Source organism: Ostrea edulis, chromosome 2, assembly GCF_947568905.1.
Source record: "Ostrea edulis chromosome 2, xbOstEdul1.1, whole genome shotgun sequence".
Taxonomy (NCBI): Eukaryota; Metazoa; Mollusca; class Bivalvia; order Ostreida; family Ostreidae; genus Ostrea; species Ostrea edulis.
In genome coordinates, this window is record NC_079165.1 from 35,690,793 (window position 1) to 35,716,918 (window position 26,126).

At 34.3% G+C, this 26,126-nt stretch overlaps 1 protein-coding gene across 1 annotated transcript in view; it reads left to right on the forward strand.

Moving 5' to 3' along the window:
- The first annotated feature begins 5,321 nt into the window (after positions 1-5,321).
- The window catches only part of LOC125679134 (protein Aster-B-like), a 44,971-nt gene continuing 24,166 nt past the window's right edge, over positions 5,322-26,126 (forward strand). The window contains exons 1-10 of the mRNA XM_048918094.2: positions 5,322-5,660; positions 7,659-7,733; positions 9,697-10,327; positions 15,873-15,957; positions 16,241-16,344; positions 18,751-18,927; positions 19,926-20,078; positions 21,169-21,334; positions 22,800-22,946; positions 23,217-23,425. Of these exons, the coding sequence (XP_048774051.2) occupies positions 5,482-5,660; positions 7,659-7,733; positions 9,697-10,327; positions 15,873-15,957; positions 16,241-16,344; positions 18,751-18,927; positions 19,926-20,078; positions 21,169-21,334; positions 22,800-22,946; positions 23,217-23,425 (1,926 nt within the window). The 5' untranslated portion in view covers positions 5,322-5,481. The remainder of the gene's footprint in view (positions 5,661-7,658; positions 7,734-9,696; positions 10,328-15,872; positions 15,958-16,240; positions 16,345-18,750; positions 18,928-19,925; positions 20,079-21,168; positions 21,335-22,799; positions 22,947-23,216; positions 23,426-26,126) is intronic.

The following is a 26,126-nucleotide window of genomic DNA, read 5'->3' on the forward strand; positions in this document are numbered from 1 at the left end:
CGCATATACTTTTTAGTTTTTGTAATGGTCAAATATATATATAGAGAACAAGTAGTCTGATGTTCTACAATTTTCTTTGAAACCAATTTGATGTTCGCTTATCAGTGACATAGAGTTTACAAATTCAAGTAGCCTAGTATGGATTATTCTATTGAAAAGTTTTCCTAGATTTGAGGTAATTGATATACCTCTGTAGTTGCTAGGATCAAGCCTATTACCAGATTTATAGAGCAATACTAAATAGCTCTCATTCCAGCTTCTTGGGAATACACCAGAATTAAGTATAAAGTTAAACAATTTTTCCAGAGGTTTAAACATTACAGATCCCCCATTTTTAAATTGGGATTATGTTGACAGATCCCACCTCTGGTGTGTCTAGGGGTCCGTGTTTGCCCAACTATCTATTTTATATTGCTTATGGGAGTTATGAGATTGATCACTGTTCGTTGTCCTTACCTTTCATCAAAAACTGTAGTAAAATTTCATATAAGTTTCTATCAATTTTGATAGAGTTTGTAAAATAGAAATTGGAAGATAATTATTCGGATCTGCCTTGTCACCTTTCTTATAAATATGTGTTACTTCATCGTCGGATATCCACAGCTGATCTCGTCTTCTGCTCGTTACTGATGGGACACGAGATCAGACGTGGGAATCCGACGATACTCTGATGAGTAAAAGACGAGATCAGCCGTGGGTATCCGACGATACTCTGATGAGTTAAAAGACGAGATCAGCCGTGGGTATCCGACGATACTCTGATGAGTTAAAAGACGAGATCAGCCGTGGGTATCCGACGATACTCTGATGAGTTAAAAGACGAGATCAGCCGTGGGTATCCGACGATACTCTGATGAGTTAAAAGACGAGATCAGCCGTGGGTATCCGACGATGGTGTTACTTTGGTTTGTTTTAGAACTGTTCAGGGCCGTAAATTACATGGAGGCGGAGGAGGCAGCTGCCTACTCCAACTTTTGAGCCAAAAAAAATTAAAATTTAAAGTTCATTAGAATTTATGTTGTTTCCAATAACTAAGAACATGATACCTCCCTTAAAAAGCATTCCAAATCTTTCTTTTAGAATGAGTTAGTCAAGTAACATCTTAGAAGGCCCTAGAATCAAGGATTTTGCACGAAACGTGTTCAGTGTGCACAAAATGTGCTCAGCGTCTGGGGGCCTGGGCGGCCCCCAGACCCCCGCCTAATTTCCTGCCTCCTCCAAATTGAAGGTTAATTTACGGCCCTGACTGTTGGAAACACACCGCTTAGGATGCTAGTACATATATATATATATGTAGAGACGAGATTTTCAAGAGGAAGAGAATTTAACACACTGAGAATTTCACTTTCATCAATCTGTTGAATACCCCCCCAAAAAAGCTTTCACCATCCTCAAGCTTTGACCCAATAATGTGGACCATATTGATGTTTCGGCAAATCTTGTAAAAGCTTACTTGTACATATCCACAAATTGAGAAGTAAAAGTATTCACTATGTACATTGAACGCGTGAAAGCACGGGTGAAGGAGTTATGCTGTTAGAATTTGATGACTGATTTAAATATTTCCACATTTCTTTGGGATTAGAACTTTCTTCAATTGCAGTTTTGTATTATATGATGATTTTGCGTTGTCTATAAGGTACGTTTACTTTGTTCCGATACAGAGTATAATTTTCCATATCTCCTTTTTTTTTGTGGTAAGAGTCGCTTAAGCGTCTAGTAACATTAATTTCCTGTGTTAGCTATTTTGGTCGGATTTTGCTCTTTGCCCGCTTAGTTTCAATATTTGCATGTTTGTCAAGTATTCTATTGAACAATTCATAAAATTCAGTTTTAAAAGTGTCATTTGGATCATGCATGTGGAGGAGGTTGTTAAATTCTACATGTTGTAAGTCTTGTAGAAAGTTACTTTTATTCCATTTTTTTAAAAGTTGCGATATTGAATTGCTATGATTTCCTTTTTTCTGCGTGCTGTTAGTTTTTCTAGTGGCACAGAGAGGATAAAATTAAAATCAAATGTTAGATCCGCTCACATAAACAAATAATCTAATTAAAATTAAATGTTAGATCCGCCCGCATACTCGCTACACAAACAATCTACTTAAAATTAGATGTTAGATCCGCTCTCATACTCGCTACACAAACAATCTACTTAAAATTATATGTTAGATCCGCTTGCATACTCGCCACACAAACAATCTAATTAAAATTAGATGTTAGATCCGCTCGCATACTTGCTACACAAACAATCTAATTAAAATTAGATGTTTGATCCGCTCGCATACTTGCTACACAAACTGTTTGTGTAGCGAGTATGTGAGCGGATCTAACATCTAATTTTAATTAGATTATTTGTTTATGTGAGCGGATCTAACATCTAATTTTAATTAGATTGAGATAGGGTAGTTGTCAGAGATAGCAATATAGGGTATGTTAATTTCACACATTAGTATAGAAGTTATCAATAGGGGTACTTGAGGTGCTCGTTACTCTGTTTGAGGGTTGTTGTTATTTGTGAAAAACCAAAGTCTTCTAGAGCATATGTCTACATTTATTTGGAGGGTTGGGGGGTTGTCTCTTTGAGCAAGTCAACAGTGAAATCACCAGTAATGATGATTTTTGCATCGTCAAAGTAAGGGACACCGTTTATCTCCCAAGCCAGTTCTTCTGCCCAGCAGGGGGGGGGGGGGGGGGGGGTATGCGGAACAGTAATAAATTGGTAAGGAATTTTTGATCTTTAACTCAAGCCAGATTGTTTCAATATCACTTATTTCAGAATCACTTCTACGCTTATTGCTTATATTATTAGAAATATATATAAACCACAATGCCACCACTTGTCCTTAAAGCGCGATCTTTTCTTTCAAAATCAAAACCATCAATATGCATTATTCATTCAAAAAGTTCATTCCCTCTGTTTAAAAAATGAAAGGCAAAGTAAATATTTTTCAAGTCCAGGTTTCGTTTTGAGCATAGGTACATGTATCTAGTTTACCATTTTGTGACAATCGAATAAGATTCCACTTTTGCAAGTAATATACATATACATGTATACTAGCTAATTTATTACAGTGTAACTTGTTTTACTATAAAAATACCACTATCAACATATATCATTTCTGTAATTTTCCTGAATGTTCCATACCAGGACGGTATATTGTTACTGAAATAAGTTTTACTTTGTAACTATACTGCTTTCATTAGTGGAGATGAATTGTCTAGGTTTTCTAATCTACGTGCATAATTAGAAATACTTTTAATAACTATGTGGAAAAATTGGCACTCTTTCTGTGCAATCCTAAATTATTTCTACGAAATCCCATGTGTAAATCCTCACATTAAAACTCAAAAAGTATAAAATAAAATAGGCTTTATTGTATGATCAAACACGAAGAGATGTTTTAACATTTGATTGTATTGACCAAAAAGTCTTTCTGCAGTTTAAAAATGCTTTCAAGGCTCTTTCATATAAGGTCTCCCTGCATTTATGAAAAAGTACCAGAGGCACAAAAGAAAACACCCAGACATACCTATACGTAGATGCACATTCTAACGCATAGTCAAATCATTTAATTTTTTGTTTTGTTTAAAACGACACACTTTATTAGATATGAGAACTTTGGTTTTAGCTATATTCACTTCCCTCCCAGACACCAATCATTGCAGAAGGAATATAGTTTATCTTTTAGACTGAAGACCTGCCGCTGTTTGGGATAACATTAGCAGTTTACTACCTTATCGTTCAGTATAATAAGATTAGGGATGTCTTCAAGATACTTTGACAAGCCATTGATAAATAATTTAAATAAGATGGGATTTAGATTATCGCCCTGTTTTACACCGAGTTTAATGTAAAAGTATTCAGTATGTGACTTTAAAAAAAAAAAAAAATTACCACAAGATTTGCTTTGACCGGTACTTTTGATAAGATTGTAAATCTTGGTTCCGACACATAACTTTAAAAGTTTGTAATTTAAGCCAGAGTGACGCTTTACGGGAGTTAACAAAGCAAGCAAATATAGTTCCTTCTGTTATGACAATAGGTTTCCATAATATTTCTTAATATAAACATATGATGTGAAGGTCTTTCAGACAGTCACTTATCATATTATGTTTAGAGAGAAATACATGTATATCTAACCCAGAGTTCAAAATACATGTACTATTGAAGACTTTACCCATTGTATTTGGTATTGTTATCATAAAGACACATTCACAATTTTAAAACATTTCATATTTTGTTCATGTACATGCACAATTTCGAAATTTTTAGATAAAGAGAAGAGAAAAAAACAAAACAAAAAACAATAATCCGAATAATTGAAACAACAACAATAATCCAAATTATTGAAACTATAACAATATCCGAATAATTGAAACAACAATAACCCGAATAATTGAAACAACAACATAAATCCGAATAATCGAAAACTCTGTGTTCCTTTTCGTGTTAAATTGTATAAGTAAAATCCCAAAGTAAACTGCGCTTTTTGATGTCAATTTTCACTCCCTTCATCGACAAGATTGACCCAATGTCTGGAGAGGGGACGTTATCTCGAATCGTCCAGTCACTTTCATCCGGACGTCAGGCAATAAAGGCATTATCTGTCTCCTGTCCTGTTTTCAGTTCTCAGAAAGTCACCGTGTTAAAGTTATATAACACGTCCATAGGTTCCCTGACTGGAACATATTTTCCTGCAGCATATAAATAATGTCTTTAAACTAATCATTAGTGAAATTTGGCCAAATTTTAGCATATGGTTTGTAAGATTCTGTCCATACCTGATGATTTATTACAAATTCATGAGTCCACTGATTGCATTTGATATTTATAAACAACGATATTACCCCTTATCATCTCAACGAAACAGTGTAACTGGCTATGTACAGTACTAACGGACATTTCAAACCGGCACATTTGGAGGCATTTTACTCAAGTTGTATTGAAATCAGACAGGTTCAAAATCAAAGTTATTAACATTTGCAGTCTCTAAATAACAAAACAGCATTGGATTATATAAGATTTTATCAATTTATGCATGATTTTAAACTTTTACACTAACGACAACATTTGTATCCGTTTATCAATGTAAGCTACGTTGATTTTTAAAGTCGTACAGCAGAGAGAGAGAGAGAGAGAGAGAGAGAGAGAGAGAGAGAGAATTTATAAACACTTTCAGGGCGAAACGTCCCGTTACCCTTTAAAGAGGGCACTTTCCAGAAAAATGATAGTGAAATTTGGAGATTGGGTCGATTCTGGCCAGTCTGATTAAAACCAGTCTGACTACGATAGAAGAAAGGGGACTGGTTTTACTCAGTTCTTTATTGAGATCGGGGTCGTAAATCGAACAGGATATGACGCACATTATAGTGTGAAGTAAATAAACCGAAGATTTCACGATAATTTTCTTTTGTTTAGACAATAATTATGTGTCTGTTTGTGACATTTTGAATCTGCAGCGCTAAAATCGAGTACATATTATGAGTAACTTGCGAAATTCCCCACAGAATGATTCAGACATTCGAAATAACAATGAAGAACTGGAAGACCTGATCAACAAATGCGAGAATGGAGACGGATCAGGACCCCACGCTCTCAGTTCTGCCGTCAGCTCCACTGTAGCGGCTGTCACTAGTATATTTAGATGGTCCCCCCAACAGTAAGTATGTAGAAGCGAATTTTACCGTGGTCTCCACCAGTTGTGACAAAAATGTTTTTCGGTGAACTGTGCAATGTTTTTATTTACAATTGAAGTAAAATTTCGCAATATTTAGTTTTAGTGTTTATCGTAGTTTTGGTTACTATACTCTTAGAGTACACATCAAAATAATGAGCTTTACATATATGTTTGTGTGACACTATCTAATTTATATCATTGGGTTTGACTTTGAAGTACAGTATTTGTAGAAAGGTAAGGTCTCAGGTCTGTGCTGTCTCTTCAGTTACTCTCTTTAGAGAAGTCAAGAGGCATAGCCTTCATCGACTTCTCTTCGCAAGCATTCATATTTTGATTCTGAAAAACATGTAAATGCCGGAGTTGGTGATGGTTTATGCTTCGACCGACGTTTCGACTCAGATTTGCCTGGATTTACGCAATAAACAAGTTGTTTTCAAACATTTAACAGTAATGCACAAAACCGTAAATCCTGGCACATCTGAGTCAAAATGTCGGTCAAAGCATAAACCGTCACCGACTCCGGCATTTACACGTTTTCCAGAATCAAAACATGAATGCTTGCGAAGAGAAATCGATGAAGTCGATGAAGGCTATGCCTCTCGACTTCTCTAAAGAGAATATCTTTTCAGTGTCTTCACATCACAAACTTAGGGGTTTCCTAGTTCCTATCCTTATAAGGACTTTATTGACTTATCTCGCTTAACTTAGTTTATCAATCTGAGTAATGCACCAAATGATCTATAGAAAATGATATGCATGTCTGGCAATGTCTGCACCATTTGTAAGCGGTATGGGTACTTGGCAAAGTAAAGAATACATGTTATAATATACATGCATGGCCATGAAACAGGACTGGATGCTCATTGTATTATTGCTTGAGGTTGCTGATCTGTATATCGTAGATTGAATCTAGTTGTGTTTTTTTTTTAAAGTTCGTCCTGGCAATGTCTAAGTGATTTTCAACTAAAATTACATTTTTCCACAAAGAAAGGTACATTTAGTTAATTCCATTCAAAAATATTTATATTGTTCATATCCACCAATTCCCATCCATGAATTTAAGATTTTTCTGGTTTGTTAATGCTCCTTAATGGATTAAACACACATACATATATCAACGCAAACTTATGTTTTCTCATTAAGATCAGCTCTGTTTTATTTTCCTTTCTTTTTCTTTAATATGACAATCTTATTTCATATTTAGAAGCCATATGATTTATTTGGAAAGTCTGAAACTTAAAAATTCAATCATTTACCAGGACACTCATTTCATGTTATCCTTTAATGGATTGGATATACTGATATTTTATAGAATAGGTACAACATTTATGTGTTTTAACTTTATATCCTAGACTCCTAGTCAGTCACTTAAGAAAGCTATGAAGTCATTTTTATTGGTTTCACACTGGTTTTTTCAAATTAAATGATGCTCTAGCTCTCAGTTGTAATGATTTTGTGTTGTAACAGCTGTTGTAAAGATTTGATACATGCAGTCATCATTATCACAAATGATTAAAAGCTTTCTGGGCTTGTATGAATGAGGGGGAAAACAGCTGTTGTTTAGGGGTATAGCACTGGTTAAAATTACAGGTGAATTGGTTGGCACTATAAGACACACTAGTGGTGAAAGTTGCTGGAAAAGAATATATATACAGACATTATATTCATGTTTACTGTAATCTTCTGAATGAATCTCAGCACGAAAGCTTAATATGAAAATTACAAAATGTAAGTAATGAGATCTGAAAGATAATTGCAATGAAATTATTGCAAAAAAATGACATGTTCTGTGTAATTACTATATTTATGATGTGTCATTTACTTGATAGTATGCTGTCACTACTAGTGGTATTTTTACTCTTTATAGCCCTTACACAACAGATAATTGTGTGCTAAATCACAAATACACTGTAGATTCATTTCAACATATTGTCACCTAATCTTCACCTTATAAATCAATACATGTATTGTTTATTTCAGCATCAGTAGAAAACGATCAGCTGAATCAGATCAGGACTCTTTCAGCTCAGAAAGCATGAATTCTGATTCACCAAGGTAGGTTACACGTTTACATGTAGTTAATAAAAACATTGTGGCTTGCATTTTTAATCTGAAAGTTAAATATCACAAACTTTGATGATAAATGCAGCCCTACATAGCAGATCAAGGCAAAATATATATAGATTGCAAGATCATTTGGTATCTTAAGTAAATTTAGAAATGGCAAATTTGTGAGGAGGCTGAGACATATGTGTAAAAATACTGTGAATGCATTAAATTTTGGGTGACGTTTTTAAGAAAGAAATAGTTTGATACTGAAGATAAGTCATCAAGTATTTTATCACTCATGCAGTCGAGAAGGCAAATGACGACAGGTGTATACATTGTGTAACTGTTAAAATCAAATCACAGATTTGTGCAGATTTTAGTTTCACAAATACTGTATAACAGAGGCACAATAATGAATAATAGTGTGTGTAAGAAATAAGTTCAGCTTTAAAAATAATTTCAGCAACCGATGCAGCTGTTGACAATAAATTTTTCATAGAATGCAGATCATATACTCAATTATATGCAAATATCAATTTTAGTATGCAGGCAGACCCATCCCCACCAACTGCCAAATGCAAGCTCACTCATCAGCTCCCAAAGGCAAACACATCCCCACCCAGCTCCCAAAGACAGAGCCATCCCTACCAACTCACAAAGGCAAAATCTTTCATGTGATATGGACAGATGTACACAAAATTCATGCCTTTTCAACCCCATTTATGCTGTCACACCTGTACATTAAAATTCACAAAAGGACAAAAATTGTATAGATTTTCAGGTCTAGCCATATATATATTCACTGATTCAGTCTAACAGCTGATTCACTCTAATTAAAGCCCATTGTTTTGATTTCATAACATGTCAATTTTCTCCCAGCTGGACTTCCACACTCTTGGCAGATCTCAGACAAAACTGCTGTACTGTGGTCAGAAATAGGTCAAACAGGTGTTTTGTTTAAAAAGAGTCAAAGTCATATTTGTCATTGATAATTGACGTCTTTGAATTTGATAATGGCAGTCTGTAATATATTTTGTAACTGCATGTAGGCTATGGACTTTGTAATTATGAGGATAAAAAGGTAGATTTCCAAGAAAGCATCTTTTATGACTTTGAAAATGTTTTTAAAATCTAATTTTTCAAATGTTATGTTGGAATAATTGATGAAAAATCTATGATGATTTCAACTGTAAGTTGATTGCGTTACCAAATATGATCACCCAAATTTTCTCAGTTCTTGCAAATTAAGGTCACAACAACTATCAAATAGGTAATGTTAGATACTACATGTACATGTATAATCATGAGATATTTCTGTTTTATCACCACTTATGTAATTAGTTATTCCCCAGCATAATTATGTTTAAATTTATTTATTATAGGCATATAAAACCATTTTATGATCTGATATTCTGAATACAGATATTTTCTAGTTTACATATTTTTCACTCAAAAAATCACACTTTTTAAAGCCATTGTACAGATTTTCAGCTGAAAAATTATCACATGTATTCAAAACAACCCCCACCAACTCTCTAAGACACCCCCCATTCCCACCAACCAGTTCCCAAAGGCAGACCCACCCATCAACTCCCAAAGGCAGACCCTCTCTCATCAACTGCCAAAGGCAGACCATCCCCATCAGCTCTAAAAGGCAGACACCCACCCCCCAGCTCCCAAAGCACAGCAATCCCCACCCCACAAACTCCCTAAGACACACACTCCCACCAGCTACCAAAGGCAGAGCAACCCCCACCAACTTCCTAAGAACCCCCACTAGTTCCCAAAAGTATACCCACCCATCAGCTCCCAAAGGCAAATCCACCTCCACCAGTTCTCAATTTTATCTTTGTTATAGATCAAGAATTATTATTTGATTTGTACGTGAATGTAGAATGATTATATGGACAAAATTCTAACCCTAAGGAATTTTAGGCAGTCTGGAATTCAATCTTGATACCTTTTTCAGCAAACCAGGTCTTTCCAAGTTCTCGTCTGCTCCTTATGCCCAGGCTAGCAATGAAGAGAAGAAAGGGGACACAGAGGGATCCACTGACTCACATCTGAGCACCAAAAACAGCTTCTCTAATGGCCCGGAGGTCAGGCAGCGTCACAGCTTCAACAGTAGTTATGATGCACACAGACAGCACACAGACCCCAGTACAAAAGAGGGGGAACAGAGATCAAGTAGTGACATTGTATCCTGGGGTAGAACATCTGGGGTCAGTATTGACAAGGGAGATAACAAATCGTCTAAGTCCCAAGCCCTAAGTGGAACCATGTCCAGGGGCAAGTCATTGTCTTTCAGGGAAACATCAAGTCACAACAGAACACCCACCAAATTGATTGAGAAGTCCGACTCGGGCAGCAGGAGCAGTTCTGAGTTTGTCCGTGCTCATTCAAGAGAGCGCTCCTTTGAGAAGTCGTTAGAAAACATTATGGACAAGTGCTCAGAGAAATCTGTGGATTTGAATATCAGTCTGGAATCTAAGAATGGCATGGTTAGTGATAGCAGTCGAGTGGAGGACAATGGCCTGTTATCAGCGAAGAAAAGTAGTGAGAAGAGCGACAAAAAAAAGAAAAATACTCCATGGTACACAGTAAGTATTGTTTGGGACTACTGTGACAAATCATGAAAGCTTAAACACCAACTACATCTAGGAGAGCATGCTGCGCATTTATTGATTCAAACATGAAATATGATATTTAATGCTAAAAAAAACTTCAACAGTGAATAGGAACATTTATTTACAACTTTTTTTTTATATTACAGGCATCACAAGTAATTATGATTAATCAACATTTGTTGATCATGTATCAAAGTCAAACTGATATCTTATATTTAGGCTATTATCAGTTACTCTTCATTGATTAGGGTCCCCCTGTATGGCGGGTGCCCTTTAGGAATCACTCTGTCTGTCCATCCGTTTGTCTATCCATTAGTCAGTACTTTCTATGGCACATGATAACTTAAGTTTCCTTGGAGTGATTTTCATAGATTTTATACCTAATACTTGCATTTGGCAGAGGAAGATCGACCCTTTTCATTTTTCAGAATTATCAGCTATGTTGTTACAGAGTTATGGGACTTCGAATTTTTTACTATGAAAAACATGATAGCAATCTCAATGGCACACAATAACTTGAGAGATGGTTTTCATAGAATATAAAGGTAATGCTCAGATTTAGAAGAGGGCCCTTTTGATTTTCAGATTTATGAATTTGTTGTGAAATAATGAGACCTAAAATTAAAGTTCAACAGGAAATTGACATTAAGTCTTTCTATCCTGCAGGCTTTGTGGGACTTATTGTGTTTTGCTAGACCCTAAAAAGCTATTCTAAAGATACATTCTCCCAAACGAGTATGAAAGTGTTTAGAAAATTTCGCAAAGTATTATAGTTACTATCTTCATATATGACAATATACAAATCAGAAAGAAACAAATGGAGGGTTTATGTGCAAGATTGCATTGATATTTTGACTTTTTTGCACTTGAAATTCAATATTATGTAGCTGTTCAAATATACATCTGTTAATTACCATGATTAAATCTCCATAATTATAATGTACTCTGAAATAAAGGAAAATAATCTTTTGATTTTCAGATTAATTGACATTGTCTTTACAGAGTTTTAAGACCTAGAATTTTTAAATATTTATAATGATAATAGTTTGTTCTATGGCACACGATATCTTGATAAATGATTTTCATAGAATATAAAGGTAATGCTCAGATTTGGAAGAGAAAGTCTCCTTTCGATTTTCTGATTTACGAGTTTGTTGTTACGTCGTAATGGGACCTAGGATGTTCTGTATTAAAAAAAATTCATTGTGGGACCCTTTCTGACTTGCTAGATTTAAACCATAATGATTTCATGAAAATACATGTGTTATATTCAATACCCGTGTCTAAGTTTTTATAGAGAAATATTGAAGACAAAGTTTGCATTAAACTAACCTAGTAATGTTCATAAACTCTAGGGACAATTACGTTTAATACACACAAGTACTGAATTCAGGTGACATGTCCCCTTAATGTAGAAAGATAGTTAATGAGGAATGGATCTCACATCCTGAGGACAATGATACCACTCATCTTAATCAAGGGAAAGATTTTATATAGCTGTTACTATTGTAGCATATGAGGTAGCTGAAATCCATAGATCTTCCTGCACTTTGTCATGTTAATATCATGTGATCTATAAATAGACGACAAATAACAAGACACCGACATTAAAGTGAAACTTTTGTGAAATAAAAAAATTGTGTTGGATTTAATTTCGTTGTTTTCTTCTAGTTATGAAAATGATGAAATTTAATAAGGCACAAAATTAAATACATCTAAAATATATATGAGTTGTCTTCCTTTGCCAAACAGATTTATTGATCATGGTTTATTGAACTACAAAAATTGCAAACTAAACAGCATGGTACATTTATTGTATATTAGGTCATTACACATTAGGACTATAGATATTCTTTACCATGATCCAGTATTGCAATCATTCATTGAAAGTGTTTTCTGTGAATGTGAAAGTATGTGCATCAATCATAACCATCAGTAAATTTTTTTTTAGATCAATCAGATATCAGTCCAGTTAAAACCATGTATCATGAATTTCAATACTTGTTTTATCACATGTTTTCTCCTTTATCCACTGGATATCACCCATTAATTACACTATGTTTTCCTACACCGTTTGTGACATCACAAACAAACATCAATTTTTTGTACTTTGTTTACAAGATGTCAGGAAGCAAAATTTCCTACAACACACTAACATAAAGTAAATGAATAATGGTGGTGGGGTGTTAACATGTGATAAAAAGAATCTGCCATGATTTGTGGTTTGATATGATTTATATCCAACTCATTATGTGTTTTCTATCCCCTTGCCAGGGCTCGGGGATAGAAAACACAACTCGTTGAATATAAATCATATCAAACCACAAAGCATGGGATATCCTATATATCATGAATCAGTATTAGAGGAGGATGTAACATAGTTGTTTAGATTTACTGTTTACATGTAGCACTATGAGTATAGTATTGAGGACCAGAGACATTTATATTGTGTAGAGTCTACTCATATTAACCCTTGGAGTTCTAATTCCTCCTCACATTTTGTGTATTTCTTCAAAAAGATTTTGGAAATTCTTGGAGAGATGAAGTTTAGTTGCATTTTCATGTGTATGTCTTCTTTCATGATGTCGCAAGTATTTTTGGTGTAAATTTAAATATTATTAATGTGTGGTTAGAATTTCTCTCAATTTGGAGATCTACAGTTCAGGGATAAGCAAGGCTATGAAGTAGATATATTTGGAGATCTACAGTTCAGGGATAAGCAAGGCTATGAAGTAGATATATTTGCAAATTGTAAGTTTTAGATCGAATAAAACAAACTGTGATTCTGACAAATTACGTGGATGAATAAAAAATGTATAGGTTTATATAATTATACTATAAATGAAAATTCAGAACATACTTATGTGTTTAGCAGACTGGACTCTGTGTATATGAGTACTTTTATATGTCCAATTGCTTTGTGGACATAACAATATGAAGTTGTTTTTCTTTAACAGATTGTATCTGATGTAGGTAACTTTTTGTGTTTGATAAGTCCCCCTCCCCCTAACTGTCTGTATTAGATTCTGTAGCACTTTCTTACACATTGCCAAATTGTTCTTTTCAGTACTTTATATATACTATACATGTATATCTACATATTTTACTGTGGTGGAACTTTGAGTAGGAAAACCATGGCCTATCCCATGATTAGTGCTTTGTAGTAGACCTTTTTTTCTTTGTAATTAGGAAATACATTTTAATATTGAAGTAATTTTGTGCCATTTATATAGAAATTATACATTTTAAAGAACTTGATATTTAAAAATCTTGTTTATGACTTAATGAAGTCAGGGAGAGCTTACGATCTACCCTTAGAAATGATGTTTCATGGAAAAATATGGAAAAACCTTATATATAATGCCATTTTGGAATATGACATAACAAAGTTGATGCATTATGACATTCTCACTGAAAATTGTCAGAACAATAATTGTTAAGGCAGTTTGTGTAGATAAAAATATTTTCATGTATTTGCAACATCAAAATATAAGAATAGAAAAATGTATTTCAATTTAACTTTGAAGTATCCATGCATCTTCTCTAACCAATGGCAATGCACTTCTCTTCCCTTTTCACACGGAAAGGGATAAAAGCAGATTGTCATCCTTGGCTAATGGGGTTGATGTATATGTACATGTATGCTGCAAACATTTTCTGACCAGTTTTTGGTCAGTTACAAAAATGACAAGAGATTCCTGTTTGTAACCTAGAACATATACATGTAGTAAAATCATGACACAAATATTTCAGTCTGTGGTTTATGATCATTATGGTCAGAATTCAGGCCAAATTATACTATTTTAGTGACGTAGTTCTTTATACCTTATTATGCCATTGGCCTATTGATAAATGTGATTTCTTTTCGATATAGATCACAAGTTATATGATTATGATACCTGCAATAGACAAAATCAATAAGCTACATGGAATCATATCATCTACGTGAATATTCCGCATTTTCAGGTCACCTGGGTGACTCAGGTGACCTACTGTGATATTTTGCCCATCGTTGTAAGTTAATATTTGAACATTTTTCACATCTTCTCAGATGCTACAGGGCCAATTTTTATACCAAAATTGAAAAGTGTCATGTAACATCAGGGGTCAGAGGTTGTTGTGCTGGGGGGGGGGGGGGGGGGGGGGGGGGGGACTCTTATGTATCATGTATTGAAAATGCATTTATAAAAAGAAAATCTTCTCAATTCCTGAATACCAAACTACCAAAATGAATGCATGATAAAGTCTGAGAACAGAAATATCTGCCAAATTTGTAAAATTCAAGATTCCAGGGTCAGGGTTTCCGGTGCCAGGGTGCAGCTCTACTGAGTCGTTATAGTGAAAATGTATTTTTTTTTTAGTCCTGTTCGTCACTCCTGGACATCAAACAACCATGTCTGCATAGGTCATATATTTAAAAGAAATTAAATCCTCTGCATTCTTCTCTGTACTCCTGAACGTCTAGCATATTTTTTTTAACCATCAGCATACAGTTGTTATACAATGTACTGAGTTGGAGGTCTCTACCAAAACTAAAGTTTATGGTCCCTGGGTCACAAGTTTGGTCCCCAGGTTGAGGCTGTAAGGATTGTATGGCAATGGAAAAATAGATTAAATCATGAAAAATCTTCTTATGTCTAATGTCATGTGTAAATTAAATTCAAAGTGATGGCCCCTGCAAACATAGTTTAGAAGGAATACAGGAATTCAAATGTCAATGTGTCTGTAAACCTGGCCACCTTTGATCTGTTCTTTTGTCGTATTTTGTATCTGGGTCATAACTTGTCAGCTGAAGCTCAGAGAATAACACAAACTCGAATTTACATCAGGGTCATGGATAGCTGTCAGATTTCTAGTTATACCATTATTTAGTGAATATCTAAAAATGATTTAAATCTGTAGGGGTAGTCATAAGCATTTGTTCATTTTTTTTTACTTCATGCTTTCATAAAATACACTGAATATATCTGTGATGGTGTGTACATTACTAATCATACAGAGCTGTAGATTGAGACTTCTCAATGTGGGTGAAAAAGTTTGGTAATTCTTCATGTGGGCTTTATTGGGTGACCTCCCACCCTCTAGGGATTACCTGTGTATTTGTTTTCATAGATGCACACTTTCTTACTTGCAAATCATTATGGCTTTAGTGTAGACTGGCCATTTGATAATTGCTTGTATTGCTTTTGACAATAAAATTATTTGCATATATATATTACATGCCTACCAGAAGCACACTTTTTTTAATTGCTACCGCAAATTAGAGGACAGTGCATTTAATATCATTCATTATCATATATCATTCCATGTGACAAAATGAAATCACTGACAATATACATTTATACTAAACAGTAAATATATCAAATGTAAACTGTGCTTCTCGTTCAGTCTCTTTCTTAAAAATAATATTACAATTGTAAATAAAGATTATGTGCTAAGTAATTTCCAGATAGTAGTTAGATCTGAAGTAGAACTTGTGTATGATAATAATGCAATAAGTTTCTTGTTGATATTCTAGATGTGGAATACCTCATATAAAACGAAGAGTGAAGACTTCAGGAAGATTTTTAAGGATGTCAATCGTGAGGACAGGCTCCTTGTTGGTAAGAAAGGATTAGAAAATTACTTTAAAAAGTACATTAGTAACACTGTAAATGTGAAATTTGATAATTGACTTTAAATAAAGAGGGTCTGGATTGAGTAAAAATGGAACACATTCAATTTGTTTATTCAGAATTCAGGCCTGGTACTCATGAATGTTGAATCAGCGTAATTTTGGCAGATTTTGCAAGTCACTATAAATTACCTCCCTTAAAAACGTTTGATTAATACATTGTAAATTACTGTTGAAATATTAATATAAAGTATGAACATTTTTCATTGTAGACTATTCTTGTGCCTTGCAAAAAGAGATTTTGGTTCAGGGGAGGATGTACATAACACAGAACTGGGTCTGTTTCTATGCCAACATATTCACCTGGGAAACACTGGTGAGTATTGTTACTAGGCAGTTATCAGGTTACACGGATACTGAATCAGAAATATTTACAGAGGATTTAATTTCATTGGCATCGTTTACAGTGGAGCCTTACGTATCTGGACACTTTGGTTCCCATGCAGTCAAAATTGTCTGAATACGTGAATTTTCTGTATATCTGAATTGCCTTGATTTCTGCTATAATATGTATAAAGCTTTTCATAAGTCGAATTAAGCATTATATTGATATGTTTTATTGTATTAAATACATAACACATGTTCAAATAAAATAAACGCTACTAAAACCAGAGACATAATTGTCTCTACTTGAATACTGAGGTAGAGCATATATGATGATTGACAGTGGATGCAGTGCTGTTTATAATGCCATATTAATAATTGCCCAAGCTAACACGTAAACAATCACATCTCATACTACAGTACTTTGAATTTACCTAAGTGATCTGTCAGTAGAGTATCATTTTAACATATGTACATTTTCAGTGTTTTTGCCTTCGATATCTTTACCAGTTGTAATGATCGCCATTTTTGCATTAATGCAATGCAGATGTGAACATGACTTTTGATATATACTGTAAAACAACTTTTATTCACGTGCAAGTAAATTTCGCAAGATTCACAAGAACTTCATTGTCGCAAATTTTTTTCATTGCGAACCAGTCCTTGAATATCTGTCATACTAAGGCTAAAAAAAGGCTCAATTGCAAAAATTACTTTCCATTAACCAGTTTACCACAGGTGAATCGCGAAATAAAGTAGCTGGGAATAAAAGTTGGTTTACAGTATACTATGTCTATTTTAACAGCTGGGAATTCTGAAGGAAATGAAAGTAGATTGTAAAATATAAAAAATAAGTTTCATATTTGAAAATACATTAGGGTATGAACTACAATGTTTCACACCAGCATATTTTTCATGAAGTGCTAACACACATCATGAAGTATGCTTGCATAAAGTGTTGCAGTTCATGCCCTCATGTATTTTCAAAAATGAAATTGATTTATTAATTGAATACTCATCCACACTAAATCTTGCATTAACTGCATATGCGCTAATCATTCTAATCGGATTCAGTGTAATTGCTTAAATTTGAATGTGGTTTTATAATGTCATTGAAGTACAGATTCAAGTTGATAAAATACTGATTTCTATATGAAATACTGTGCAAAGAGAACAACCGTTATATAACTCAGGATTCAAACAAACAAAAAATAAATCCCAATGAAATTATATTTTGTACTAAAACAATGAAATTTAACCCCATGAAAATATGTGCTTCTGCGGTGTATTTTAAATGTCTTATTATTCAGAAAAGAACATTTACATTGTCTTTCTTTACATTTTAAACCCCATGTGAAATTAGTTAGAGTAGGTCCTCAGTACCCCTTTTTTGTTGTAAAAGGCGACTAAATGGGGTGGTCCTTCGGATGAGAATGCAAAAACCAAGGCCCCCTGTCACAGTAGATGTGGCACAATAAAGAACCCTCCCTGTTCAATTTAGGCCTAAATTTTGCAGCCCTTCACCAGCAATGGTGATGTCTCCATATGAGCGATAAATTCTCGAGAGGGACGTTAAAGAATATATAATCAATTTACATATCGGTAAACAAAAGTTCAATACTGTAACAGAGTTTACAGCTACACAAGCTGTAACTGAGGGTAATATTTTGCTGTACTATATAAGTATTCATGAGCACCTACCCATAAAACTCAGATGATGATAAAGTTCTGATAAGAAACAAAGTAAGGCTGCTAAATTGTATTCATGCTGTCCTTTGAAATGGCCATTCCCTAATGATCTCTCTGACACAATAAAAGACACAGTAACAAGGATTTCCAAACTTAGACAGAATGCTGATAATGAAGTTATACAAAGATAGATTCAGATGTGAGTGGCTGTACATTTCCTTTGCTCATTCATGAATTTCATGTTAATAAGGTGTTAGAATGTGAATTTGTGTCTTTATCTTGAAGAATCATTTAGCATAACATGATTAGAAATGGGACATACAGTCAGAAAGAAGTAATTCAGAAATCTGCATTTTTTTTTTTATTGATTTGACAGATTAATTGCTTCAGGCTAATTCTAATTCATTGAAGTAAAAGATAAACAAACAATCACTAACTAGGTGCAGAACTGTAGATCTCCTAACAAATTGATGTGAACAGACTGCCCTGCAGCTAATCACTAACATGTTATTTTACAGATTATTTTACTCCTCGATTTTTTTTACCGTCTGTTATAGCTTGCATTGCTTTACAACTAAACTGTAGTCACTATGGAAGATGTAAAATCCACTAAAAGTGTACCCGTTTTCTGATGTGTAAATATTTACATTTGTTTTCTTTTTATATATGAAATTGAGCCTTATTGATAAAAATCCTCTATAATTTTCAGCTTGCCATTCCATGTCGTGACATCACTTCCGTCACTAAGGAGAAGACAGCCCGCGTCATCCCGAACGCTATACAAGTCACCACCGAGCGGGAGAAGTACTTCTTCACCAGTCTGGCCAACAGGGACAAAACATACATGATGCTGTTCCGAGTCTGGCAGAATGCTCTCCTCGGTCAGGTAAGAATTGAAAGAGACAGACTCTACATACAGTTGAACCTTGGTATCTCGAACACTGATATCTCGAATATCATGGATACATCGAAGTGAATAGGAAGTCCCAACCACTCATTCTTTAAGTAATTTACCCTCGATATCTGGAATCTTTGGATATCTCGAAATTTTATCCTGGTCCCATCGAGTTGCAGATAAAGGGGTTTGATTGTATCTTGACAAGTCTTAAAAATGGGCATTTTTTGCAAAAATCTTGTGACCAAGATGAAAATTTAGAATCACTGTAATTTATATCTCATCACTTGCAGATTTTCTGAATTAGTGTATAAAGTATATTTATAGTTGATGAAACTTGTATACACTGTACTTTTGACTTTGTGATGTGTATTTAATGGAAAGGCAAAAAGAAAATGTTTATCTTAGTCATACAATATTTTATGAAAAGGGCCACAGGTCATGATAATGATAGTTCATTTTAAGAGATTAACAGGAATGAAAAATCAGGATTAATAGTTTAGTAATAGTAATGAGTATGAAACTGTGGGATGAATTTTTAAACCCCTTTTAATCATGAAAATATGTTGATTTGAAACCCTTAATCCTTTTTGGATTTGAAAGATGGTAATTGCATTGGTTTTTGAATGGGTTTTCTATTGTGAAATTACAATATATAAATTGGATGACTACTGTAAATTCCTTGATATATGCAAGGAATTTATTATCGGGTAATTTCTTAAGAAGCATCATTCGCAAATTAGAATTACTAGCTTTTATTTTCATATTGCTAACACACATGTAAAAACCCTTGATCAACAGAGCACTCGCGAATTTATGTTCTCGCAATTTGACGTATTCGAGTCATTTCGCGATATTAAGTTCTCGCGTAAATTAAGGAATCTACAGTATAACGTAAGACAACTTTTCATATAGCTGTAAGTTCATAAGTTCCTAGACATCTGCCTTGTTATACGATTTTACATTGATACTATTTGTTTTATTGCCAGCCAATGCCTGCTAAGGAGATGTGGCAGTGGATTCATTGTAACTATGGGGAGGAGCTGTGTCTAGACTCCAGTGATGATGACTACGTGGCTCCCCCGTCTCTCATCGAAGAACCAGGCAGAGATGATTGTGTTTCTCTAAGTACACTCAATCAAGTAAGTTTGGATTCAACATAGGCAGTCTTACGAATATAACATACAGGTTTATATTTATTCTACAAGCATTGAAGGGATTCTATAAAGATCTTTAAAGGATTGGTTTTACATTTAGCTCATCTGAGCCAAAAGGACAAGTGAACTTTTCTGTTCAAAATTTACCCATTGTTTCATCTGTCTGTCTGTCATCTGTAAAGTTTACTTATTTGACTTCTCAAGAGCACAAGGCATTCCTGTTTCATGTAGTTTAGATTCAAGTTTAGTTTATAGATACTCAATTCAATGTAGAAAATGATTGGCCAGCAGGCTACAAGCCTATAAACATCCTCTCCAAGTTTGTTTGCACCATGGCCCATAAGACACAGGCTGGAACACAGTAGAAGATTGAAGCTTTGTGTAAGAATATGTAGAGAAATTCTTTGAAAATCTTCTCAACCACAAGGGTACCCCATGGCCCCTTGGGTTTAGGGCAGGGTCACAAAAAATCTGGGTTTAATGTTTTACATAGGAATACTGTAGAATCATTTAAATTCGTGGGGGCCAATTTTCGTGGATTGCTGAATTTTTACAGGTTCGTGGGGACGTAATTTCGTGAATTTATATATTTGTAAGAAAGATAACTTTGGAATGATTGCTTTTGTCTTTATTCGTTGAGGATGTAAATTCGTGGGTGAGGGGTACCCTCGAATTCCACGAAAATTGAGCCACCATGAATTCTAATGATTCCTAAGTAGATGGTAAACTTTGAAAAACTTTTCAAAGAACCTCGAGACTACAATATTTCAAATGAATATGCAAGAGTGCCTGCTTGTATGTAGTGTAGGTTCTATTTTGTCCACGCTATGCTCTATGTGACAATATTAGGACCATAATTGTAATTTGATGTTTTACATGAGAAAATCCTATTGCTGAAAAGAACAATGTGGCCCAAGGGCCTCTTATTAAATCTGATAAAAAAATCAACTGTTTCAAAGTTTTTTAATCATTAGAATTTTAGATATTTGTTGAATTTTAAAAAAATTCCTTTTTAAAACAATCATGCTGAAGTTTTCCGTAGAAGGTGTTGATTTTACTTGTACCATATTAACAGGCAGAAAACACAGACTCGGATTTCATCCCATCACAAAGGCTGCCTGAGGATGACCACAATGTGGACATAAGCCAAGACCAAGAGATATTTAGCCCAGCAGTGATTGATGACAATCAGTGCGAGAACGTCGCGACTGATCAGAGCGACACCACAGAGAATAGTGAAGGTAAAGTCTGATAAGGGAGGCTACTCTGGCATGAATTTTAAAAATCTGGAAGAACAATGAGACTAATTTACAGCACATGAAGTAAAAGAACTCTCTATTGCCTGAAATGCATTGATTTAACCATGGGTGTACTAAATACTAAATTGCTTGTTTCAATGGCCATCCGGATGAGCTGAAATATTTGATGAGTTGACTAGTAATCAGGATGGCATTTACACTGATATTAAAATCCAAATCACTCTATCATTTAAGGATGAATTCTTGTCATTATTCAACAAATTAGATGACATGCACCATATGTGTGTGTATTTTCTTGACATTACTCTTTCATATTTACAGTTGTAACTTTTAAGTATTATAGGGGACTATATTTTTCGTGGGATCAGTGTTGTAACATATCACTCTGTTCCCTCAATTAAAAATTTTTAAAGTTTCGATTTTTTTTTCTCAAATTGAACAAAATCACAATGAAAAAGATTTTCAGAACTCTGAAACTAAAGTCATAAATGACAAAAGTAACAGACTATAGTAAGTTGGCATCTTGAACTTGTTACCCCTCTTTGGGGCCTTTTAAATGCTCTACCTTATATTCTCTCCAAAGGAAAACTTGAAAAAATCTGTTCTCTTTCTGATATGATCTGATACCCTACTGCATGTCATTATGTACCTTATTATACCAGTGTTATTGCAGGAAAATATCAGAAAATCCAAGCAGTATAACAGAAATAACGATCAAAGTGCAGAAATCTAAATTTATTGCAAGAAATAGACATGTACCTTTCATATCTTGTTGATTTGCAAATTTTTGTCAGAACTGACAACTTTTGCATGTCAAGTTAAACTTATCATGAGTTTCTAAGACTGCTAATTACTGTGACAGAATAGTAGGAAAGGAAAGGTTAATCTTGTTAAGGAGAGATATTTTTATCCACGTGTTGTTATATTCATCTCCACCACTTCGGTTCCACCACTTCGGTTACAAAGTGTAACAAATTAACAGAATTTCGAGTCATTTGGTATACCGTATAAGTGGAATTTTTAGCGAGACACAAATTTAGCCAGTTTTCTAGCGAGACACAAATTTAGCCAGTTTTCCATATTTAGCAAGAGCTAATTTTAGCGACTTTATAATTCCAGGAAAGATAACTATTACCTCCGATATGTAATAAATTGTTAGCGATATTCAATTTAAGCAGTCTCATCACTCTTGCTAATAATGCCAAAATCAAATCCTCACTTAAAATTCTGCTTATACGGTATTTCAGGTGTTCCTCATCATACTTACATGTAATGAACTGAACTGAAATTGGCTATAACATTGAACAGGTTAAAAACTGAACAAAATTGAAACTAGTGGTGTACTGTTTAAATGTGTAAAGGGAGGTGACTCTGGATCAATGAGTCAATATACATATTGAGATCACATTGATAGAAAACAAGTGATTTAAAGAGAGTATGTTTGTAGTTGAAGTGATGCTGTGTGCTGAACACTCCCACTTTGAGAGGTCCATGTTGGATGAGGTTTTTCACATTCCCGTGGAAAAGATGTTTGAGATGTTGTTCACAGAATCAGCTTTCTACAATGAGTTTCAAACAAGAAGGGGCTCTAAAGGTTAGCCCATTTATTAAAATGTTTAGTTTCTACAGTTAATGGCAATATGTACATTGTACAATGAATATGTTTAGTGCTAAGCTTCAAACAAAACTGAAGACTTCACAAATAAATCTGAATTTCCTAATTATGCTGATACAAAGATATTGCAGTCAATTTTAATGAACCTGTTTGTACACACCAAGATATTCTTCTTTCCATCTCTTTCTCACCATGTGCAGACATTGCACACATTAAGACATTGATCGATCATCTGTCCCTCTCTTTCAGACTTTACTTTCTCACCGTGGAAGGACATTGGACATGGCAAACAAACCCGGACGGTCAGTTACATCATACCCCTCAATTACTCCATTGGGCCAAAGTCTTCTCAGGCAGTTGAGCTACAGACCTGTCACAAGAACTCCAACCCCGGTACCTACTTCACAGTGGACACGGAGTGTTCATGTCTCGGAATTCCTTACGGAAACACTTTCATTGTGAGTGTACTAACTTTGATGTTAATAGTATTTCATGATGTGCTTCTCTGTATTTTACTGTAAATTCCTTAGTTCACAAATAATTGATATTCTCATTGATAGGTGAGAAGTCTCTCTGATGAAATTAAAAACTCTCACCATTACTTATTTATCACTGTTTTGCATAGAGTAAAGTTCTTTGAAGTATAGCACTCACTAATTTACCTTCTCACAAATTGATGCTAAATAGTGTTTTTGTCAAAAAACAGAACGTGGTTAAGGTACTTCATCTCCTAGGTGACAAAAAATGAAAATAGATTTTTCCCATTGTGCAGTTTTTCTGTAGTATACCGTATAATAGGCTTTTTCGTGAAAATTCAATTTTCTCTTTGTTTGCAAGCATCTTAAGATTGCAAAGAAATAAATGCGCATAAAATTGTTGCCAATTGTCTACGGTAACTTTAAGATATGAGTATCTCCGTGAGTAGAAACTCACTACCACAGGTGTATATTTCTGATATGATGGCAAGATGTAATCACTCTGTGTTCTGAAGACCATGAGACTCAGACATGTCGATCTTGCGATACTTTTACAAGTAAAAAAGTTATGAAGAAGTATTTGGTCCAGAATATGATGTGGCCAGAGAAAGAGTGGCAAAAATCAGCGATTCACCACCCACAACACCTAACAAAAAGTGGGGATTACATGTATATGTACTGCCCTAAACAGTGCTTTGAAATTGGAAAATATGCTAAATTTAGTTCCATCCTCAACAGAAAAGATAACGAGAGTTCTGTAAGAAGTTTTAAGACAGTGTACGTCAAAGAAATTGACTCTAGAAAAAGGAAACTTGATTATTCTGGTCATGATGATTTTATAGAATTGCACTCACATAAATGTGTCAGGAAAGTTCAGCTCAGAACTGAATAAGACAATAAGCATCAAACTTTTGCTAAATTGATCCAACATCCTGGTGGAGTTATCAACACGACTATTGTGATGGCTTCGGCTGAATGAATTGTACTGGCACATCATTACAGATCATTACTTTTTGAAAATGGTGGGCATCTCAGCATTATGAAAACTTGTGCCATATCACTACTTAAGTATATGGGCATGATGAAACAGAGGACACTACTTAAAAAAAAATCATAAGGGTTGAACATTTTGAAAATGCAAAAAAAAAAAAAAAAAAAAAAAATTACGCAAATTGAAAATGATAGTGTTTTGAAATATTTTTTCAGAAATTATGATATGCAAAAAATTGAAAAATCTATTATACAGTATGTTATTGTAATAAAGAATGGATCGTTTTATACCATTGTAGCCAGCTAATCTTGATTTGATTGATCATAATCTAAACAGTGAATAATAGAAAACGAATAAGAAGTCGCCAAGATTCATCAGTTTATATTTCATACAGTGTTTGTTGACATGTTTGCTGCATAACAAAATATTCATATGTTGTTGAAAGTTTTTATTAGATCATCCAAACTACAAGCTCTAGTGAGCTTTTCTGATCACCTGTCGTCCTGCATCCATCTGTCTGTCTGTTTATCTATAAACTTTACACATTTTCAACTTCTTCTCGAGAACTACAGGGACAGTCTCAACCAAATTTGTTAACGTTATTTTATGTCATCACCTCTAACTTCACGCCACGTGCACCACAGATTTTCGCTGGTGCACCAAGACAAAAACAAATGTTTTATTTAAAACCTTGCTTAATCTAGGAAAAGTATTCAAAGTCTTGGGAAAAGTTTCATCCGAAAATGTAAATAAGACCTCGTAATAAGATGTAAAATTCTACTAAGCTCCGTCTGCTTCATGCCGCCATTAACAATATTTTTCAAATAACGTGTTTGCGTTTATGCCTCTGACTGAAGAGGCAGGGCCACACTACCATAAATCGTAACAATATACAAATGTTCTGAATTAATGTTTTATGTCATGGACCATGGGGTAAGGATGGGGTTAAAATAATGGATCAAATTTTACATATTACATGAAAACAGGGGGGAAATATTCTCCAGAACTGCAAGGTCATGTTAGTCAATAGTCATATTGATTTTGAGGCATCCCCATGTTACTTGGATTCAAGTTCAGCTAAGTCACAACCCCATGCAGATGGGTTTGGGTAAAAATGTGTCATGGGATTAAAGAAGAAAAAGATCTATTAAAAATCTTCTGATGAAGAACAGTAATGCCAAGGCGACTCAGATGAGTCTCTTGTTAAAAATTGCATTGTATTCAGTAATGGCGTAAGAGCATACAAATTTGTAGTGTATCCAGTAATATATCAAAGATATTGTATCTAAACTTCAATATCATGAGTTATTTTTCATCCAAAAATTTGGAGAAAGCAGTTATAATTGATGTTCTTTGTAATCCTTGGCTTGCCCTGAAAAGCCTCTATAAATAGATCAGATACATGTACCATCTGAACCCCATCTCTGATGTGCCAGCTGTAGGTCTTGAAGATAATATCTTCTTACACATGCTTTCAGCAAATTTTAATACTATTGTCAAGTGAAGGCATAAGAGCAAAGAAATTTTTTTTTGGAATTTAGATTTGTTTTACTACATCTAGACTGCTTTTCAAAGTAAAAGTGTATATAATATAAGATTATTGTGATGTTCAGGAAGTTTGTGAAGATATCTGTAGTCTTCTACAGCATCATGGGCACTGAAACTGCACCCAAGACTATCCTTCAATAAAAT